The 22,434-nt window shown below is 29.9% G+C and overlaps 3 protein-coding genes and 1 long non-coding RNA gene across 9 annotated transcripts in view; 2 read left to right on the top strand and 2 right to left on the bottom strand.

The window, feature by feature from the left end:
- LOC127283427 (C-terminal-binding protein) overlaps positions 1–5,386 on the top strand; it is a 29,438-nt gene extending 24,052 nt beyond the window's left edge. For all 3 annotated transcript variants that reach the window (XM_051308290.1, XM_051308292.1, XM_051308293.1), the window contains exon 8: positions 1,703–5,386. In XM_051308290.1, the coding sequence (XP_051164247.1) occupies positions 1,703–2,027 (325 nt within the window). In that variant the 3' untranslated portion in view covers positions 2,028–5,386. The remainder of the gene's footprint in view (positions 1–1,702) is intronic.
- Positions 5,072–11,760, bottom strand: LOC127283429 (protein glass-like). The gene is made up of 7 exons (XM_051308295.1): positions 11,412–11,760; positions 9,994–10,211; positions 7,835–8,165; positions 7,419–7,691; positions 6,899–7,225; positions 6,402–6,569; positions 5,072–6,026 (listed from the first exon to the last, which is right to left on the bottom strand). The coding sequence occupies exons 2-7, from the start codon at positions 10,055–10,057 to the stop codon at positions 5,861–5,863; spliced, it is 1,329 nt and encodes a 442-aa protein (XP_051164252.1). The 5' UTR covers positions 10,058–10,211; positions 11,412–11,760; the 3' UTR covers positions 5,072–5,860.
- LOC127283442 (uncharacterized) lies at positions 11,224–19,381 on the top strand. Of its 4 annotated transcripts, none has more exons than XR_007843357.1 (6): positions 12,116–12,283; positions 12,619–12,961; positions 13,710–13,884; positions 14,513–14,941; positions 16,141–16,338; positions 19,237–19,381. It is a non-coding gene; the product is annotated as an uncharacterized LOC127283442 (long non-coding RNA). The 4 variants fall into 4 exon arrangements; XR_007843356.1 differs by having other exon boundaries at positions 12,119–12,283; positions 14,541–14,941; XR_007843359.1 differs by lacking the exon at positions 12,116–12,283 and adding an exon at positions 11,224–11,379 and having other exon boundaries at positions 13,710–14,941.
- LOC127283423 (ATP-binding cassette sub-family D member) lies at positions 16,877–22,131 on the bottom strand. Its single transcript, XM_051308282.1, has 8 exons — positions 21,135–22,131; positions 20,268–20,506; positions 19,299–19,679; positions 18,931–19,022; positions 18,576–18,762; positions 18,384–18,481; positions 17,535–18,200; positions 16,877–17,386 (listed from the first exon to the last, which is right to left on the bottom strand). The coding sequence occupies exons 1-8, from the start codon at positions 21,728–21,730 to the stop codon at positions 17,339–17,341; spliced, it is 2,307 nt and encodes a 768-aa protein (XP_051164239.1). The 5' UTR covers positions 21,731–22,131; the 3' UTR covers positions 16,877–17,338.
- Positions 22,132–22,434: the final 303 nt, after the last annotated feature.

The raw sequence follows: 22,434 nt of genomic DNA, 5'->3' as shown, positions 1-22,434 counted from the left end.
AAAAACCTTTTTTTTCATAATACGAGCTAAAAAAAAATTAAGAATGTTCACCCTTCCACTACACATGATCTAAATCTCTAATTTTCGATACGGTATTTTTTCTTTTCTTTTTTAATTTATTCGGAATATAAATAGGGAAAAAAGAAAGAATTTTTATAATTTTCTAAAGTAAAATCTTTTTATTTTATCTATGTTTAATTTAGTTAAATACATTGTTCAATTAGATGAGAAATTGAAACAATTAAAGGTTGGAGAATTTTGAATAATCATTATTTTCACTACCTTTTTTTAATTAGCTAGTATAATAATAATAACGTGGTTATTTTGTTATTATATATTTTTTAAGAATGTTGACTTAATGAAACAGAAGTTTAGAACATGTGTATCCTTTTTACGATCTTGTTTCTTTCATTCTTTTCAAAAAATCTTTTCTTTTCGGTTTTATGTATTTTTAAGTTTAGTACAATTAATGTTTGAAAGTCCATTTATTTTTTTTATCATTTATACTTCAAGTAAACTTGAAAAGTAAATTTTGGAAATAAAATTTTTTTTAAAAAATTGCAAATATAGCGAAGTAAATAAAAATATTTTTACATTAAAAAAGAGGATTTTCAAACATTAAATTTATGTCATCGGACATCTTTTGTATTTAAATTTTATGTTTGGAGTTTGAGCTCCTCATTGTTTCTTCGTGACTCATTTTCTAATATAGTAGGAAGTTTTGTAGAGAAGTACATCATTTTTATTAAAAAAATTTTTATTTGAAATTTTTACAAAAAAAAAAAAAAAAAAGTTAACGATATTTTTTTTATTGGAATCGCCACAATGATTTCATAATCTACCAGTTAAATTTTTGCCTGTAAGTCATCTTTTCTTTTTGTTTTTTTTAATCAGTAAAATGAATTAATATTTACCAGGTTAGTTTATTCTGTAGAAATGTTATTGATAAAGTAGAATTTACTTCATCCTTGACGTAAGGATGAAAAATTTTCTACTTTTGTTTTTATTTTATATATTTAAGGAAGAAACATAGTTTATAATCCGTTTTGTGTTGGCTGTTTGTGTTGAACTATTTAATTATTATTATTATTTCTTTTGTTTGTTAATTGCTTTTTGTTTTCGTTGAGTTGGATATTTTTTCATTCTATTTATTATTTCAAAATTTTGGAAGGGAAAACATTCATGTATTGTTTTTAAAAATGTAAATTTTGTGTCTTTATAAGGAAATGAAGCATATTTTACTTAAACTCATCTTAACTAAAAGTTAAAACAAGTTGAATTGATACTTAACACTTAAATTTTTTAATTAAAAGAAACAGATTAATAATTTATTTAAACAACAAAGATAATAATATTTGAACATAAAGTCATAAAATTGACACATTTTCAATTACTTGAAACAAAAATTTTAATAATTAAATACATTTTTCTCAAATTATTTAAACGATAATTTTGTGTAAAGTAAATATTAATCAACTTTTTAAATTATTAATAATAATAATCAATAAAAATATAATAATTTTAAAAACAAGGAAGATAATTTTTTCCGTTTCTCATAATGAAGAAATTGAAGAAGAATTGAAGAAGACTTTTGAATATAATGCTACGGATTGGAAATTGAAAATGTGCAATTAATCAAAAAATTTTGTGCATGATGAATTTAATATATGTGTAAATTTTTGAAAATTTTTTCTCAATACAGCACTTACCCTGAGGGTATCAACGGGGGATACTATGCAGGAGCTTTGCCTGTTCAACAGGCGCACTCGACAACTCCTCATGACTCGGCGCCACCACCTCCAGGTGGTCATTCTGTTGTTGGCGGCGGGGGTGGCGGTGGACCAAATTCGTCGGCGGGCGGCGGTGGAGCTGGTGGTCCAACTGGACCGTCGGGTCCAACAGTAGGCGGCGGTGGTGCCGGTGGTCCCACTGCGGCTCCACCTTCTGCTGGAATGCCTGGATTACCACATAGCATAGTGAGCGAGCCTGATCCACGGCCCAGCCCACCAGCACCAAGTCCCCGTTGACCTTAAACCCCCCCAAGATCTCCAAATCCAACGCCACCCCTCCGTTCTAACCTAACCCTAGCCATTTACACACAAGTTCCGACGACGACTAAAAACAAAATAAAAATAAATAATAACATAAACACGGCCGATTCACTAGCGCACGACGTACAACCAAAAATATCTGTCCGCTGCTTCCGATATATTACTCGAGAGGATCCTTTCCTTGAGAGCGAATGAAAATAAAAAAAAAAAAAAATTTCCGTTTTAAAATTAAATGAGAATGGGAGAAAAGTTTTTTTGCGAGTGAGAAAGAAACGAGCGAAAGAGGAATAGGTTTTTATTTTCTTTTGTTGGTTTAATATTTCCTTTTTTGGAACCTTTCGGGTAGCGCAGTCTTCAGTGCCGTAAAAAAAAACAAAACAAAAACAGACGCCAAATACAGTTGGATAAAATAAATTTATTCCTGATGCGACGAATTATCAAAACGACGCGCTACAAGATTGTAACGTTTGTGTAACTATACTTCCCAATTTTTTTCAAGTTCACAACGTTTATATTTTGCTTCTTAATCGCAGTGTGTAGGGTTTTTTTTTCTTTCCAATTTTTTAATAGTATGGTAGTTAATCTAGGAATTGTTTTTAAAAACTTGACTCTGTTAATTTTAATTTCTACCCCCTCTTATAAATGACATGAAAATAGATTTAAATATGAAATCTAAGTTTATTTTAAGAAATTTTTATTTTACTATTATAATAAGAATAACGGAGTTGAGCTTTTAAAATTAAAGCCTTGTCAGTTCTTCCTTCCACGTCGTAAGAAAATTCATCGCCTAGTCATTTATTCCCCCTTTGTTACGATATTTTATTCCTTTATGAAGAAAAATGCGGACTTGAAAATATATCAGCTGAGATTTGTCAATTTTTTCCTTCTGTATTTGGATTCCGTCTGTCTCCTCGCTAGTGCTTTCAATATTGTTTACGAATAACGTGAGAGTCATCAGCGATCTTGATGTTGTAGAAAAAAAGAACTCTAGCTGAATTTTCGCCGGGGGGGTTTTTTTTAATAATTCAAATCCTTATTATCAAAAATATCTAAATACATTCTTTTCTCTTTTTTTTATAACTGCAAATCTATAAATAGAAAGTCCCTCAAACGATTGTAGACTGCTTCTTGAGAAAAACACCTCTTGAAAGCAAATTAAAAAATGAAAATAATACACTCTTGATTGAATTCTCGTCTTTTTCGTTTAGTCACATGTTCGTGATAAAGTGTAGAGGTAAATTTTTAACTTTCCTTTACACTCAGCAATGTACAGTTGAAAAATTCTTTAAAGTATTCGTAGTTGAATCGAACATTTGACAAAATTGAATAGTTCGAGTTGTCGAAAATTTTGTGTCTTATTTCATTTTTTTTACTTCCTTGTTTTCATAATAATATAAAAATGCGAAGGGGGTGAAAGAAAAAAAAATAATTAAGATTTGTGCTTCTTTTGCAAATCGAATAAATCTTTCAAATTGTCCGTCGTGATTAAGGGGCGCGAGTATCTCCCATGTTTAGAGCATTCTTGTGTTTCTAATAAATTAGGATGACGGAACAAAATAAGAAAAGAAAGAAAAAAAAGAAACAAGAAAAGCAAATTGTGTTTTTTCAATGAAATAACACATAAAACACAGACACACATCCTATCGTTTTAACGGTTTGTAAGCAAGCGAGACTGTGAGATAGAAAGATTGAGAGAGAAAGAAAAGGTGGTCGTGAGAAAGATAGATAGAGTGCGCGTGCATGAAAACATTATTGGCGACAGAAAGATTAGAAACAAGTTTTATTAATTGATAATTACGATACGATTAATTATTGTATTAAGTGAAGTTGTGTGACGTTGCGTACACTTGACTATGTATTTCACTTATTTATAGTCAAGGGTTAATGAAAAAAAAAAAAAAAAAACATTGTAAAACAAAGGGAAACGATTAATGAACTTTTTCTTTTCTTTAATTTGCGGGGAAAAATTAAAAAAAAAGGTAGTAGATTATAACGAGAGTTTCTGGAAATGAAAGAGAAAAAGAGAGCAACTTTGTTTATAAATCTATTGTAGAGAAAGAGAGAGAGAAAGAGAGAGAGAGAGAGAGACAGACAGACACACACATATCTATTCAGTTTTAAAAAACGTTCTTTGATAAAATTTAAAATTATCGACAATTTTTATTTTAAAAGTTGAATTTTTTTTTGAAAAATTAACCAAATATTAATTTCAAAGAAAAACTTGTTGTTTAACCAACTTCTCAAAGTATACTTTTTTTTAAACGTGAATCGAAATCGTACTTGTTTAAAGAAAAAAAGAAGAAGAACAATTAAAAGATGATAAACACGAGAGATTAATGGAGTAAAAAAAAAAGTCCAAATTCGACGAATGTTAAAACGTCGTGAAAAATAATGACAGACAAAAAAAATAAAATGTATCACAGAGATGACAGACACACACAAACACACACTTCTTTTAATAGAAATAACTACGCAACGTACATAAAAAAGGAAAACAAAAAATCATTATACGAATGTTGCACGACAAGATGGTCCAAAAAATCTTAATTAGAAGGACTAGATTAAAAAAAAGAAAACTAAGGAGGGAAAAATAAAGAAGAATTAAGGAAAATATTTTGAAAGGGCCATTTCGTTTCTGCAAACTCGTATGATCTACATAACGTAGCGACATTATACATACTTTTTTTCAAGAATATTATTACTTATAAACACATCATTATCTATACATAGAGCAAGAATGTGTGAGAGAATGTGAAAATGAACGAATATCCCTGCAAAGAGACTTTTTTTTTTGTTTCTGACAAGGTGAAGAGAAAAAATGCTGCGCAAACAACAATGAAGTTTTTTTAAAAATAGTTTTTAAAATGAAGAATGTTGGAGGTAAAATAATTATAATAAAAAAAAATCGAAATTGAATTGTGTGCAAATTCAGCCAAACTGTGAGCCTCCTGTATAATTTTCTCCACCTTTGTGCGTAAGGATAGCCGAAAAGAAACTCCAATTAGTCTATTTATTATGACTTTTTCTTCTTTTTGTTTTTTTTTTTTTAAATCGCTCCTTTCCTCTTTGATATAAAACACATTATGACTCCGTTTTTATTCGACGAAAATAAAATAATTTTATTTTACAATTACAAAAAAAAGAGAGTGAGAGAAAAAGAGAGCAAGAGAGAGAGAGAAAGAAAGGGCAAAATGAGGAATCTGATAAAGAATGAGAAATAAATTTTAAAAAAAAGAAAAACCACGCGATAAGGAAAGTAAACGTGGTGAAAACGGCAACATTAATATTAATTATAATTAATAATAATTATAATAAATACAATATTTGTACAATAATCAACGGTGCTGTGGTGTGAATGCTGCAGGCATTTAAATACGATACCCTCGTTCACCTATCCTGATATTTTTCTTTTTTTTTGTGACTATCATTGTTAATCAAAAGATAGTTTTAAAGAAAAATCATTGTTTAGTATAACTAATTTAAATCTAGTTTTCTAATTTTATCTAATTCTTAGAATTAGATTGTCATTTTTGACCTTTGGTTTTAATTACCTTTGGCTTGTCAAACTTTGGTTTTTTTTCACAATTTAAATGATTTTTTCTTTTTGAGACTTTTTTGTAGAAAAAAATACGATCGAATTTGTAGTATTAAAATATATAATTTATGAGGTTTTTTCGGGGCATCGTAATAAAATACCGCAGAATGTACATCTATTGTTTTCGTTGTAAGCTCGTTCCGAGTCGAATCACAGGTATCCGACAACACTGGGGTAACATGCCACTGTCTAACGGAGGATAATCAGAGTTGTGTCACGTTAAGGAACCACCATGGACCCTCATATGTCTGTTGAGATTGCCACTTTGGCTGAACCTTAGTAAACACAATTTGCACTGATATGGTTTTTCACCTGAGTGAATTCGTAGATGTTTGGTGAGGGTGGAACTATCGGAAAATGCCTTCTTGCAAAATCGACATCTGTAACAATGATTATTTTTTCGTTTATTATATTGTGTTTGATTAGAAAAAAATTAATATACTTTTTTAATAATAATTTTTAATTCAAAGTTGTTGCATACTGTTTATAGAAAATTTAATTACTTTGTATAGAAATGATCTTAAAATATATTTTTGACAATGGTTTAAAATTTGTCTGCTATTCAGCATTTTAATGAGTTGTAAAATTATAAAAACAAGCCAATGAAATAACATTTCTATTAAAAATTGGCAGAATTTTCTAAACACAGGTGGCAACGACTTTTGAATGAAATGATGATTATTTTTCTGTTTATTTTGTATATTTTTAATTTTTAAATGTCAATTTGTAGAGATGAGAAAAAGGGACGATTTTACCGGTAAGGTCGTTCTCCAGAATGTGTTCTCATATGCGTGGTGACAGAACTGCTTTGGGAAAATCGTCTATCACAAACAGGACATCGAAAAGGTTTTTCACCCGAGTGCGTTCTTGCGTGAGCCGTTAAATTTGCAGCTTGACTAAAGGCTTTGGAGCACGCATGGCATCTGTAAACAAAATTATATTTTTTGAAATGAAAAATTTTCAAAAAAGTACGAAAAATATATTTTTTTTCAAAGGAACCTTTTTTTTATTTATCCTAAATATATATATTTTTTTAATAATCAAAAATCATTACTCTACCGTAAAACATTTTTTTGTATAAAAAAATCTTTATTCGGTATGTCGGAAGATTATGATTTTATTTTTTTACTGATTTTTTTGTTTGTATTCCTGTTTTTTCAGAATTCCCCCTTCGAAATGATAATTTAAAGAAAGAATAAAGAAGAGAAGTGATGAAATGGAGTTTTTTTGATTGAAAAAAAAGAAAAGTTACCTAAATGGTTTCTCCCCCGAATGAGTTCGAAGATGTGTTTTGAGGGTGCTCGGTCGGGCATACGTTTTTCCACATATTCGACAAAGATTTGGTCTTCCATTATCATCCTGAGTTACGGCAGGTCCCGCACTACCAATGCAGAGGGAATGTTCCCCCGACTGAAGCCTCGTATGAGGGTGCGGATGAGGGTGAGAATGTGGGTGTACACCAATGAGGCTATTGGCCGGAACTTGATTCACCCTCGTCTGAGTTTCCACTGGATTGTATTGAGGGGCGGGACTCAATAAGGGTTCCATACCCCAGGGCGACGAATAGCTCTGCTCGTACCTGTTTGAAAAAAAATGCTTTTAGCAACCCCTATACGAGACGAACCAAAATGGTGTGTGCAAGGCCATTTTATATCAATAACGCAATAATTATTATACTTTTTGTTTAAAAAATTTTTTTTTTATTTCAACATTTTTTAATGGTTTTTGGTTTCTCTTTATAAAATGTTAATATATTTTTTTGAATGACCTACCCAGGATGCATGTTCATGTTCATGGTCATGTTCATGGAGACATTGACGGACATGGCAGGACCAGGAGTATAATGAGACTGTGGAATGGGAGGTCCAATATTTTGTCCATAATCCTGTGAATAATGATGAGACGATCCACCAGTGGAATAATATCCGCTAGTTGGACTTCCAGGATGGACCACTGCGTGTTTCAAGGATAATAGAACGTCCGCGACACCTTCGCCGTTTGGATTTCCGGTTCTTGGCACACAATCGCCCCTTGTGCATCCCCAACTACAAAAAGAATGAATTTATTAACGCGAAATCAAATTATTGTTTTTCAAAATTTTCCTCACGTCAATAATAAGTAAGTGTGGAGAAATTTTTTTTTTATTTCTAAAAATGATTTTCGGTTTGTCAATTATGAATTAACTCACTTGTAGCTTCCGGAACATGGACTAAAGAGTCCCGGCGGAAGTGGATCCAAATCCAAAGGCGGTAGAGGAAAGCCAGCCATATCGTCGACCCAAAAACTCGCACCAAATTCGGTGACTACTTGATTTTGATTGGAATTTTGAACGTGTTGACTTTGATCAACGTTTATGTCCTCAGGTGAATTCTGAAGGTCCTGCAATCGCAGTGTACCTTGCAGAGCACCTAGAGCCTCTTCATTTTGATTATCAGCTAGACCATCGTCACCGCCTAGGACTCCCAATGTTCCCGAACAAAGGCCAGAAGATATTGTTGCCTCAATACTCCCCACCGCACCTATTGTTTTTTTATTTTTATTCTAATTAGAATACCTTTATATTATGATAATCGGAAAATTAGGAAAAACTATAGATAATAGCCGGGAAATTATCCTAATTTAAAATCCGCCGCTAATTAAATGGAATTTTTCTTTAAACGGAGAATTTAATTTAATACTGTCACTGTCAGTAACATTTCTATTAATTATAATTAGTAGAATTTAGTTTATTTTTGACTGATAATTAATCATCATTTACGAATAGTTATTATTAATTAATTCAAATGAAAAAAGTTTAAACCACTAACTTTATTAATGCATATAGAAAGAATCGGGGGAAAAAACGCAAAATTTGATCCATGGAAAATATAGTGGACATCACATTTCATATAGTGAAATTCATAGTTAAACCGGGTATTTTTCAGATACTCTAAAAATTTATATCGTCTATTACATCTTGCTGCGCATTAATTTCTCATTTTTTGCGTGAAAGAGTTAAATTATTTACAAAATTATGACCGAGAATTTATAATCATCATTATTTTCATTAGGACTTTAAAATTAGATGTAATAATTAATTAATATAATTATGGTGGCTGCACTGATCGGGAATACTTTGAATTTTCTTGACTGGGAAAAGACAGGAATCTTGATAAAGGCTGTGAATTTTAATTATACATTTACTTTAAAAATCAAGTTCTATTAGAAATCTTTTTACAAGAAAGTTAAGAATGGACTTTCTATATTTCAAAACGTACCACTAAGAATTTATTTTCTTGTATAACTAATATTATTCTAAATCACCACTGTTAAAAAATTATTTTTCTTATTAATAATTAACAAAACTATCACTTTTATAATTTATGTTTATACAGGGATTTTATTACTCTGATACTTGCGTCTCGAGCTTTAGAAAGTATTTTATTTCTTAATTTAAAAACATGGTTTCCGAAGTGTTTGAATTATTTTAAATCGCGTGTATTTCCGGTACATTTTATGTTTCGAAATATTATACAGGGGTTGCAGGCGAAGGTTAGATATATTTTTAATAAATAATAACATGTAATTATTTTTCTATTTAAAAATTAAAAATAACTTATTAATTTTTTTTTACCTGCTTTTTTAACCTCACGAAATTTACTTTTTATACATATATTTAAAATACAATTTAATAAAATAAATTATGTATTAAAAGTGTTTTACAAGCTATAGTTTTTTATTAGTGGTACATTTTGAAATAAAATTCACCGGCCCATATCAATAATTTTGTATAAAGATTGTTTCATATGAAATAATTAAAATGTTCCCATAAAGTAATTAAATTTCTTTTTCAATTTATGGTAAATTGTATTTATAATATTTCAATTTCAATGTAAATTCTTTTTGTAATTATAATCTTGTGAAGTAAATTCAGTCTGTTAATGTCAGACGTAGAAAGTGACTTAACTCTGCGCGTCTGACTAATGCAATATTTTACTACTGCAGTCTGGGACAATTTTCTCAATTTAGTCGAGTTTCAATAAAATTTCGCTCAAAATAAAACTAAAATTCAATACTAGAAAAGCTTTCATAGAACATAGTTTATAAATTCAAATATTTCATGCCACAAAACATATTAATTTCTAAACAAATTATTATGATAATTTTATGATTACTACTAAACGTAGTAAAATTGCACGAATTTTTTTTCTTATTACACTTTTTAAAATTAAACAAATATGTGAGGAAAAATGATTGTGAAAATTGTGTCGGTAAAATCGAAAAAAAAATGGAAAATTTTTATTGCGAGCAGAAGAAAAGGGAAAAATTTTTCTGATTAAAATAATATATATTTTGGGGAAAACTTACCTGTGCCAAGAGTGTACGGTGAGTCGGTGGTATTGGCCGAATGATGGTTCTGCAGAAACTCCATCTCTGCAAATTTTCCACCGACAAGTTTCCCTTAGAAACACCCCCTTTCAAAAACCCCTGTTCAGAAGTAGCCACCAGCCTCCCGTCTCTATAGAGATGTGGTCCAGCCCCTCCGGTTGTCCTAGCAACCAGACGTTCCGCTTTGAAATTCTCAGCTAAAATAGTAATTTTATGTGATGTTATGAACATTTTTTCACATGGAGACATTTTTTTTTAAATTCATTTTTAATTCAATTTTTTTTCTAAATCAATTTTTACTTTGCAAAAAGAATATTTTAACGACTTTATACATTTTCGCGAGTAAACAAATATTTTTAGCTTTGTTTTATTTATTAATTGCAAAAATATTCTCTTTGTTTAATTTTTCATTCCTTGACAACTTTTTACTTATTAGTAATTTCAAAAAAGGTATTCCTTTTTTTAGTTAAACTTTGAAATATACTTTTTAGCAACTTTCTATTCATTAATTTTAAAATATTTTAATTTCTTTTTTACTTTTTATAAAGCTTTTAATTAATATTTAGGATCAATTAATTAAATTTTCATTTTTGATAACTTAACTGAAATTCAAATGTAAATATCGGTTAATTTTTCTGTGTATTTTCAAAATGAAATTACAATATTATTCAATCAATCAGAATCCATTTAAATTTAATATCGTTTTAATTAAATTGACTGAAAATTGTAGTTTATATCGGTTGATGTTATTTAATCATATCAATGCTTTTAATTGGTAAAAAAAAGAAATATTTTAAACTCGAGAGCATAAATTTAACTCAATTTGAGAAATCATTATTTAATTAACTGTAGTTTTATAAGTAGCTTTACTTTGCGATTGTTTTTTCAATTCTTTCACAAAATCAGATCGAAACAAATCGTAATCTAATTATCCATTTTTTTCAGTGAATTCGTTTTAAGTGAACTTCTTTTTCGAATAATAATCCTGATAATTTAAATTTATTTTGATTGATAACAATGATTTTAGATCATTTTTGTTTTATATTGTTATAGTTGAATAATAATTATTAAATTAATTAATTATTGAATTACAATCGTATTGTGCCATTTTTAAAAATGTTTATCTTAAAAAAAGGCAAAAAGAATGATGTTGAGAGATGTTGACTTTAATCAAAGGTTTTGTTAATCATAAAACAAGGATCTGTAAGTGATAGTTACAGGTTTGTGAGTGACAATATCATAATTTTTTTTTTAATTGCAGAAATTCTTTTGCGATATTGTATATGGAAGATGAAGGAGGGATGAAACTGATAAGGACTGATCAGATTCGAGGACTTTTCATGAATGACTAAAAGAGAAAAGCACGTGCGTATGGGCCAAGCGAATGGAAGTAGTACCTTTATGGCTTGGAAGACCTGCCGGTCTCTTCTAAGGGCTTCTGCGGGAAACCTGCGATATATTTCCATTCATAGATTTAAAACCATGTGCATCTCTCTCCACGTGACGTTGTATCCACGTGATATATTCCGTCATCTCGTGAGAGAGAAGCACTTTTCCATAAACACTATTCTTTGAAGTTCATCCATCATCAATATTCACAATTTAAATTTATCATTTTTTCCCCTCTATTTCGCACACTTGACAATTTTTTGTACGATAAAAAGAATTTCTTTTAATCACTTTATTCGCCCCCCTCGAATATAATAATTAGGTCACATTTTCAATTTTTATTAGATTATATCACTTCACTTGTCAATCTCTCTTATTCGATTATCACTTCACTGACTCTTCTTAAAAATTTGACAATAATTTGAAATTCAAATATTTATTATTTTTTAAAGAAATATGTATTTGCCAACGCAGTTTCTATTTATTAAAATAAGTTGTTTTGAACTTTTTTGAAAATGATTTTTTATTTTACTGGAAGTCACTTTAAATGTTTTAACGTGGTACCAAAGTCAAAGTGTCGCGTCCTAAGGGCTACTGCCATGCTGGCACGATGGCCTGTCAATGTGTCTTGGCTAACTAAGCACCTACCACCTTCTACCCTCTCTCTCACTCTGTCTCACCCCTTACCCAGCTAACTACAACCCCACTACTCTCTTTCTCACATGAGTCTTTCTTGTATGCAAGCTCATCATGTTGACGTATCATCTCACATCTGCATGTGGATCCTTGTTCATCCACATGTGTGCATGTGTAGGTGCTAGTCTGTGAGGCGAAAAAAGATATTCGAGTCCTTTTTTTTAAACTCGGCGAAAAATCTCAGGTGAACGAACCAATAACAATTTTCCTTCAAATTATCCATTTCATCTCAATTCAAAAATATTTTCCTATTTTTATTTAAAATTCTGAATACATATTTGTGTATTTCTTACGCCCAGATGAATGTTCCCTAACATTCATTAGTTCCGAATTTTTATAGTCACCTATAAATATATTTAAACCATTGGAAAGAAAATTTTTTCTTTCAAGTAAATATTGGGATAAATAAATTTTTTTGATAAAACTTGAGATAGAAGATAGAAATATAAATGAAGTTTAAAAAAAGATGATAAAAATAAAGTTGACTAGATAATAATATTATGTTTCTTTTTTTTCTAGTGAGAAGACATCGGTTGGTGAAGCTATGTTATATCCACACACATATAATGTATGTTGCTCACTGTCGTTGACGACATGAGATACTAATCGTTCATTCAACGATCGTCAGTCTACTCACCGCCTCGATCTTTGGAGGATATTATATTTTCTCCAGATACCATTACCACGCTGTCACGGTGGTCCTGCATAGCAGTTTGTGCCCTCGATACTCAGGATACTCGCAGGATCACTGGCTCGTAATGCCTTCCCTTTCGCATATTATTGACCAGTCAACAGTGAGCCCGGCCATCCAGAATCCAATTTTTTGTTTTATTGAAAAATTCTCTAACAATCAAATCTAGCAGTAAATTATTTTCTTTCCTTTATTCTATTTGAACGCTAAATATATTCTTGGTAGCGGAGAATAATAATAATAAAGAACTAAGTTAGCATTTTTTACAATTTTTACAAAGAATTAAAAGTACAGTGGAACCTTGATTATCCGAACCGAAAAACATTTTATCCGAACTATTTTTTGGTCTCTCGAATTTTAAATTTTATTTTCTCTATTTATTTTATCATTCATTCATTTCTGAGAAGAACGCGTGATTTGACATCTAAAAAACAAATAGATGCTATCTTTCAAAGCAAAATAACCAAATTTATACCAAAATTTTTTTTTAAATTTCCGAATTTTCTGAGTGTTTAATATATTATTAAGTAATATATATTTACATATATGTATATACTTATGTATATTTAAAAACATATGTATTAAGTTAAATATATAGTTCAACTATACATTTTTTTACTTTAATTATAAAAAAAAATTAAAATCTCTATTATCCGAACCCGGCCATGCCTAGATTAGTTCGGATAATCGAGGTTCCACTGTAGTACTAAACATTTTAATTAAAACTGCAAAATATATTTCTAATTTTGGAAATTTTAAATTATGGTTAATAGTAATTTAAATACTATTTTTTGTTTCTAATTTGAAAAGAAATGAAAAAAAATTTAGGGATTTGAAAAGTGTAACGGGGAAAGATATTTTTTTGAGGGCAGATCGACTGTCCTAGCTTGAAATTTATCGAATATATCAAATATCGTAGGCTCAACACCTGACAACTAGCAGTTCCGACCAGGACACAGGAAGAGGAAGTCAAGTACACGTATTCCGGACACATTGGTTCTCCAACCGGTGGTGGATGTAACCGGCTAGGGATCAAGTTCTCTCTCTCAATTCGTATCCAGTCGAATTGTTCGCAGAACGGTATACACAAAAAGGTATATGTTTTTACAAATTTTTCAAAACTATTTGTTTTTTTTCAAATTGTGTAATTTTTTCTTAGTTATTATATTATTATTGTAGAATATAAAATATTTCTTTTTTTTGTCATTATTATTAATTTATTAGCATTGTCTTCCAGGAGTGTGTTTCTAAATGACTGATGTATTTCTCTCACAAGTTTTACATCAATATAACATATCCCAATATAAAAATAATATAAGGCACTTTTCGTCTAGAGTGAATAAAGGGTATCTTCTTACACTTCCAACCGATTGAGTCTTTGGTATTTACGTAGGACCCCAAAGAAAACTTCTCAGTCCCCCTCAAGTTTTTTCTAATGAGCAAAAAATAATTATATTTAACGGTCATTTTTGAGCAATTTTTTTTTATTTACAATTTTTTTTTTTTTGCTTTGGAAAAATCATTTTTTTTTATCAAAAGTAAATTTATCAAATATTAACATTAAAAATTGTATTTTGAAAAAAATATTACTTTTATTTACAATTTTTTGAAAAATAATAATTTTTTTGTTATTTTATCTTTTATATATTTTGGATTTGATTTTCTTACAAAAAATAATAATAAGTTTTTTAAGAACAGATTTTACATAACTTTTTTTTGCAGAATGGATTTCTATAAAAATCATCACCAGCAAAATTAAAGCACCCGAGAGAGAAGATGTGGAGCGCGACTGCAACACCTGTGTTTGCTTACACCTGAAAGTACAATATAAACGAAGAGTGAGAGATAGGATCAAGCAGGCATTAATGAATTGTGTAAACACCGCAAAACTCTCTGTGATGTATATTGCGGTTTGTTGTTGTCCATTCTTTTTTGGCTTTACTTATACGAGGATGAAAATACACACACATTCCGTTTTATGAATGCACAACAACCGACTCCTATCTCTCTCAATGCGCATATGATTGAGTGATTGGCTTGCACGATGAGATGACAGTATCCGTATTGTCCATGGTTAAGGTCCCGCTACTCATATAAGTGATTGCTGTTGGGATAATCTTCCACGTGATAAATGGAGACTTTATTATACAAGTAAGTCTCATCATCAATTGATAGAACCCTAAATTACATTCATTCATCCCTAAATTGATACGCGTGCCACCAAATCCAAAATTAGTTGATAATATCTTTGATCTTGAAATGTATCTATTTTGTTTAACTTAATATATTTTGACTAATCTTCCGTTTTGGTTCTCTTTTTCATTCCTTGTGGTATTTCTTCATACATTATTATTAATTTTCACCATCGTAGAATTTTTATTAAAGCGAACTTTTATTTAACAAAATATCTACTTATCTGAATTTTTGATATTAGATCCTCTGTTTTAGAAAATTTTTATTTATCCGAATTATTATTTAATAGAATTTTCAAATCGAACAATTATTGCTTATAAAAATCCAGTTTTAAAAAAAGTATTGTTAAATAAGAATTCAGTTTAATAAAAATTCTGCTAAATAAGAATTAAGTTATACAAATTTGTTTCAATAAAATTTCTCGGTTATTTTTTATTCAGTCATCATCGTATTGTGAACGTGTCAATAAAAAACTTGTTCAATCCGAGAAAATCCCAAAGCGTTAGAAATGATACTGATCAAAAGAAAAAAAACGTGGCTTATTATACATATATATATATGTATAGGTTCTTGATGCTTTGCGTTTTGCGGTGGCCGAGTGGCACGCGCTCAGCCCTCTCTTGTAATTCAATCGGGTTATTTAGACAAAGAACGGCACATTGAAACGAAGAGGGATCTCCTCGATGGAAAGATATACTTTCTCTTTCTCTCTGTTCTTAATCCTCGAAAAACTGTTACAAATGAACGGTAACCGTACATGAAGCTAATCTTGGCCACGAATTATATTTTCATAGCCGGCCCTCTCTTGCTTCTTAAAAGAGAACGCAGATGCAAAAGAAAAGAACAACCCTTTTTCAAAAATGTGAAATTCGATATCAAAGATCAGATATTTGAGTCCTTGTATTTTCTTCACACGTGTTCACTAAAATGAACGGTGAATTTTTAATTAGTTAATTTAATTAATTATTACTAGTTTGCTTCTGGAAATTAAAAAAATCTTAATTCTACTTTTGACATTGTAAAATAATATTTTTCAAATTGTTTTTGTTTTTAAATATTGTTTACTTTGAATTGATTGACTAATTCGAAAAAGATTTAAAGCATGTTTATAATTTATCTTTATCTAAAATTTATTTATTAATTATTCTCCCCTTTAGGAATAATAAAAGTGAAGAGGGCAATGTTCGGAGGGAAAGTTAAACGACATTGCAGTTGAAAGAGGAGTCATGAAAACTGTCTCGAGTTGTGCTGAAGCATTAATTTCGATGTCGAGTTGAGAGCGAGAGAGGTACACAACCCCCAAGATGGCTGCTGCCGGGCGTATCGACGTTTAGCTTTTGCAAGGTTTCCCAGAGGTAAGCTCATCGGATATTGAGGGTCTTCCCTCCCCTGAAATTGCCCCTCCTTGTTCACTTTTCACTCTCTTTTCAAAACAAAGAAACATACGTAATTAAATTCTCCCTCCCCACCTTTTTAAATTAATCATCTAACTGGAACCAGAGGGATTCACACTTTGCTCTCCTCTCATTTACATCCCTCAACTCTTTCTATTTTTTTTCGTCCCACCCCTTTATTTCAAGCCTTCGAATTCTCAAGTTTACAAGTTTTGAACCAAAATACGCGAAAGATCATTTTACAAAAATTATTAACTAAATTCTCAAATTCCAATTATTATTTTTTAATCTCTTGTCAAATTTAAATATTTAAAAAAAAACTTGATTTATAATTAAAATTTTAAAAGAAAGAATAAAATCAAAATCATTTTATTATTATAATGAAATATAATACTAAATTAATTATTAATTAATTTAAAATAATTTAAATAATTATTATTCAGTTATCAATTGCAGCGAAAGAATTCTAGTAAAATAACTTTAAAATAAAAATACACAATTTTCTTTTCAAGATTCAAAGAGAATTTTTAAATATATATTTATTTCTTTTTTAAATCTTTACATAAATTTTGCCGATAATATCATTGAGCAACATGAAATATTTGCAAATGTTTGTTGTGTTTTAAATTATAATATAATCACAATATTAACTAAAAAAGAAAGTTTGCTATTTAAATACGAATTTAAAAAAAAAGAAACATCTATTTTTATTTTTTTTTTCTTTTTCAAAAGTTTCCGAACGCAGGAAACATTTTTTATTTTTTTATAAGATTGCAATTGCATCATTGTTAGAAAAATATTTCCTTGTTTTAATCTCAGCCATTCAGTTTTTTTTTGTACATTTTTATCTAAATTTATCCAAGTCCAAATAATATTTATATATATGTACATTTCACGCGAAATAAAATAAATATCGCAAGAATTTGCACACGATGAGAGAAAGCCACATTGACAGGTACTCTCAACTGATTCCAATGTGCGTATCTTCTTTGAGCATCCCACGAACTTCCTGCAATTTTTAATTTCAGAATTATTTTATAGTTGATAAAATTTGATATTATTTTCTTCGATCAAAAAATCATATCCGATTATTTCAGACAGTAAAAAATTTGTACTTTTTCTCCACAAATTGAAATTAATTTTTTATATTTTGTTACCTGTAGTCTTCGATAGTGCCCCTCCTTTCTGTCAATTTCCTCTTGATCACGATTTATCGCGATCATTTCCGAATTTGGATCCAATGGACCTAAATTCCATTTGCCCTCGCCATCAAATTCCAATAGTAAACGATGATATTTCGCGAGTGATGAGACACGATGTGTAATTGTTAAGAGAGTAATGCCACGTTGTTTTGCAGTCTCGTACAATGCCCCTTCAGCCTCAAGACTAACGGCACTTGTACATTCATCCAACAAAGCATATTGTGGAGCATGATAGAATAATCTTGTCATTGCTAATCTCTGTTTCTCACCACCCGATAATGTTGAATCCCAATCACCGTGTGCGTCTAGGCCCTCAACTTCTCTTTCCACAAGTCCCTTTAAATCTACAAGATCTAAAAGTTTCAATAATTCCCCATCTGAATATTCATCTTTTTTACATTCTGCTGGGTATGTGATTTGATCACGTAAACAACCCACAGTCATGTAAGGTTTTTGAGGTATATAAAATAATGCTGGCCTGCCATTTCGTATCGAACATGTTTCCGATGGACGAATTAATGTTCCATTATATACCGGCCACAAACCGGATATCACTCGAAAGAGGGAACTTTTCCCACATCCGTTTGGTCCGGTGATTATTAAATGATCGCCCGGTCGTATCTGTGGATTCCAAATTCAAATTTTAAAAAAAGTTACACTAATAAAAATTTCATTTTATTTAATACTAATTAATAATTTAATTTCGTAAAAAAAATAACAGAAAACAATTCATAAATAGAAAAAAATTAAATTAAAAGGAAATAATTTATAATTTAATATTTACATTTTTTTTTAATCACATACCTGAATATTGATTTTTGACACAATAACTTCACAGTTGGGTGTAACAATTGGCACGTCCTTGAGAGTGATGCTACCATCAGAGCTTTCTCGAACGATACCTAAGGAAATGAGATATCTAATTAAATTGAAGTTAAATACAAAAAAATGATCTAACTGTATTATTGAGCAAGAAAAGAAAAAAGTCTTATATACCTTTAATAACAGGAGTGCCATCTTGGAATTCAATAATTTTTTCTACCGACATCGACACGCTCCCATTACTCATTCTAGATTGACCACTTGTCACGACGTTTCTGCAATATTTGCACAAAGCCGCATCCTTAAAGACATCCAACATTTCACTAACTCTGGCTACATATCCTGCCAGAGCAACTAATTCCTAAAAAATAACAAAATATTAATTTTAATAAATTCGAAAAAAATAACTCATTTGCACAAAATTTAAACTCAATTTTTATCAAAAGTAAATCATAAATAAAATGCTTAAACAAATTATTTTTTAAATAAAAAGTTATAATAAAAAAATAATTTAAAAATTACAATTTACCTTATAAGAAGACATAAGCCTCTCAGCAGCATCCGCACCGGATGATAAGAGATTTTTTGACGTTGTTAAATATCCTGTTCTTTCACTCACACCTGTAAAAAATTTTTTTGCATAAAAAACTTATATTAAACACTGATTTACTAATAAAAAAAGTATATAAGAAAAAATATTAAACTAAAAATTAATTATTCAAAGTATTTTACTTTTATATATATATTTTTTTTCATTTAAGTCTTTTTTCATTAATAATTATTTTTCTAATTTACGATTAATATTCGATTATAATAAAATTGAATTATTTTTCAGCTAATGATTTTTCAATAGTCTCTCTTTCATACACACACACACACACACACTATCTCTCTCACCATCGCCGTTATTTTCTTGCATAAGACTTGAAGATTTGGTCTGCGAGGTGTACAGGATGGGAAGGGCAATTACGAGAAGTCCAGTTCCCGACCACACGTATTTCATGAGAAGTTGCTCGAGCATCACGTACCATAATTTAAGGGCAAGAATTCTTCGTAAATGAGCTGTGAGCGATTTATATGCTGTACTAAGATATCGATGCTCGGCCTGATGTCCATTATAAAATGCAATCTCTTCAGCATGTGCACTAATTCGTGCATGTGCCTCCCTCAAATGTCCACGACGTGAAGCCTCTTCAGCGACTAGCTGACCAAACCGAGGTGAAGCCAAACGCAACACCTGACCAGTTACACCAATTACGATTAGTGACAGTAATGGACCTGCACAAAAAAAATCAACAGGTAAATCCAATAGAATTATTGATTTAATTATTTGATTTAATATTTGAAAATATTTAAAATTTGAAGATAATTTCAATTATTAAATCAACTTTACAAAATATAAAAAAAAAGTAAAAAAGTTGATTAAAAAAAAAAATTTTATTACCATCATAATAACTACTGTAAAAAAATTTGAAAATCAACTCTAAAAATAGCGGTATATTTTTTTTTAGAAAATTTCGAGTCAAAATAAATTATTCAAAAGTAGATATGCAAACAAAAAATTGAGATAAAGAATTTTAGCATTTTAATTGTAACCTTGAATCACAATCTTTATAATTGATTGGCATTTATGTCATCGACCAAGAGAATAAAATTAAAAAAGAGAGAAAAAACACGGTATCAATGACCTTTGGAGCCTTTGAAACGGCGTGTTGTCAATTTATCGACAATTATATTTTGATTGAGTAATACCGTTATTTAGTTCATTGTAAAATTTTATGCTGTAATATTATTATTTTTCAAATTGATTTTAATTTAGGTACTAAAAAAAAACAATCGAAATAATTTTGATCCTTTTTTTCTCACCTGGCACTGTTCTCGCTCCCATTCGTGCCGAAAATGAAATAAGAGCAATTCCCACGAGAGCACAGTCCAATAAGGGTTTAGTTAAACTAGAATAAAGATGTGCGACGGATCCTGCTAATTCTGAGAGATCGTCCGTCAGTCTTTGTTCAGCACCTCCCAAACGAGTATCAAGAGCAGATACTCGATAGTAGGTTTGCTGACTGAGATACATCTTGTAAGCATACTCCACTAGTCGTTCCCTTTAAAATTATTTCTTCTTAAATAAAATTTAATTTATTGAAAAGAAATCAATCGATTTTTCCAATAAATTGAATTTAATTTCGATTTAATCAAAACAAAAGGAATATTTGTCGCATTTTAACAAAATCATAAATATTGCAAAAAGAGGATTAAAAATATTAATATTATATATATTATTATTTATACATATTAATACACAAAAATTTTAAAAAACAATTAATTTAAATAAAATATTTGTCTTTGAAAATAAATGTCATTAACGAGATATATTTGGAACATAAAAAAGTATATATGTAAAAAAATATATTCGTAGACATTTTTAAGGACATTAACTGAATAAAATTATATTTCAAAGGTCAATAATTTATCCTTATTCTATTCTTTTTGTGCGTGAATTATAAGTTCAAGATTATGTAATGTGTCTGAAATCATAGGAAGAAATGATTCATATATTCGTTTATTATTCCACTTAATTAACGTTAAATTAGTGATGATTAATTTTCTGTAGTACATTCGAGAATTTGAATTCGAACATTTTTTTTTAATTAATTAATTTTTCTAAGACAAAGCAAATAAAATGCGTTAAAAAATATTCCTTGAGTTTTTAAAATAAAACAAAAATCTTACCTAAAACTAAGAGCTAGACGTCCCTCTAAATATCTGATCGCGGAATTAATAAAAGTTGCCGGAAATGCAATTGCAAACCATCTAGCCATCATAAAAAAGAAACCCTTAACATCTTTAAGGACAATTCTTTTGACAATTTGTCCCTCGAGTGTGGCAACATAAACAGAGAGAAAAGTCCTAGTGAGTAGAGCCAAGGTGGCACAGGTCAGCAAACCTGCTTCTCTCGTTCTCCATCCTGGGATCATAATTCTCAGAAGTGCAATCAGCTGTTTAAAAAATACTCTATCTAATCCCACAGCCGGTTTCTTGCCATTCTTTGTCTTTGAATCATTATTTTCTTCAATTTCTTCACATCGTCGTAGATGTCTCTCATTTTTTTTATCATTCTCATCATTGTTTTTCTTTATCTTCCTCTTCTTTTTATCACCCGACACCTTTGCTTGACTCCATTTTGCACCAGCTGCAATATAAGGATAACCAATTTTCAATAGATAAAGGGCTGTCAATGTACCTACGACACCCTTTGTTAAATATTCCTGTCGAATTCCACATTTTGCGGAAGTTTTGTCGATTAACTTTGAAAAAACCGAGGACATTGTTATTGCTGTTTATTCGTCAAGCAGGAGATGTTTCATCGATGAATGACAACACAGTCTTCCTGGTGAAACATTAATGACAATGAACATAAAACACATGCCATTAATGTGTCATAGAGACGCATTTTCTGCGGATGATGCGCACTTAACCTCAAAATAAAAAACAATTCTTTCCTCTATATGTATAAATCAATAATAATAATTACAATAAAATTGAAACATTTTCCATGTTTATTTGCACTGAACACTATTTTAATTATTATTGTTGGTTTAGTATATTATTCATGTGGAGAAAACGCCGCTTTGCGAGCGAACGTTCCACAGCGAACTGAATAATCGAGAGTGGAGGAATCACTGCTGCCTCTTCCTCCACGAGTAGCCATTCTCCCCCACGTAATGCTCTGATAGTTTGATATTCTACTTGATAGGAGTTGCGAGCTCTTTCATACAAACACGTTTCTTGTTAAAATATAATTAAAAAGAAGACATTATATAAAACCAATTTGGTTTCTGACAATGCACAGAATTGACAGCTTTATGTCAATATTGACATTTTATTTTTGTTTTCTCGCTAAATTTTCTATTTTCTTGTTTATTCACCAGAACCTTTGTTATATACACTCAAACATACTAATTTAATTTACTGTCTTTCTTGACGGCTTTGTGTTTTTATCTCCATCTTTATTCTTTGAAATCAGCTGATC

This window comes from Leptopilina boulardi, unplaced genomic scaffold (assembly GCF_019393585.1).
Source record: "Leptopilina boulardi isolate dan_hultmark-lab unplaced genomic scaffold, ZJU_Lbou_2.1 LbouV2_31, whole genome shotgun sequence".
NCBI lineage: Eukaryota > Metazoa > Arthropoda > Insecta > Hymenoptera > Figitidae > Leptopilina > Leptopilina boulardi.
The sequence above is the reverse complement of the archived record's forward strand: the minus strand, read 5'-3'. Positions and strand labels throughout refer to the sequence as shown.

What these genes read in the sequence shown, in the direction of transcription:
- LOC127283429 (XM_051308295.1), bottom strand. Translation starts at nt 10,057, where the DNA reads ATGGAGTTTCTGCAGAACCATCATTCGGCCAATACCACCGACTCACCG. An exon ending in ACCGTACACTCTTGGCACAG is followed by an intron (nt 8,166 to 9,993) that starts GTAAGTTTTCCC and finishes AAAAAACAATAG; the next exon opens with GTGCGGTGGGGAGTATTGAG. An exon ending in AACATGAACATGCATCCTGG is followed by an intron (nt 7,226 to 7,418) that starts GTAGGTCATTCA and finishes TTTTTCAAACAG; the next exon opens with GTACGAGCAGAGCTATTCGT.
- LOC127283423 (XM_051308282.1), bottom strand. Translation starts at nt 21,730, where the DNA reads ATGTCCTCGGTTTTTTCAAAGTTAATCGACAAAACTTCCGCAAAATGT. An exon ending in GGGAGCGAGAACAGTGCCAG is followed by an intron (nt 19,680 to 20,267) that starts GTGAGAAAAAAA and finishes TTTTTTGTGCAG; the next exon opens with GTCCATTACTGTCACTAATC. An exon ending in GCAAGAAAATAACGGCGATG is followed by an intron (nt 19,023 to 19,298) that starts GTGAGAGAGATA and finishes AATTTTTTACAG; the next exon opens with GTGTGAGTGAAAGAACAGGA.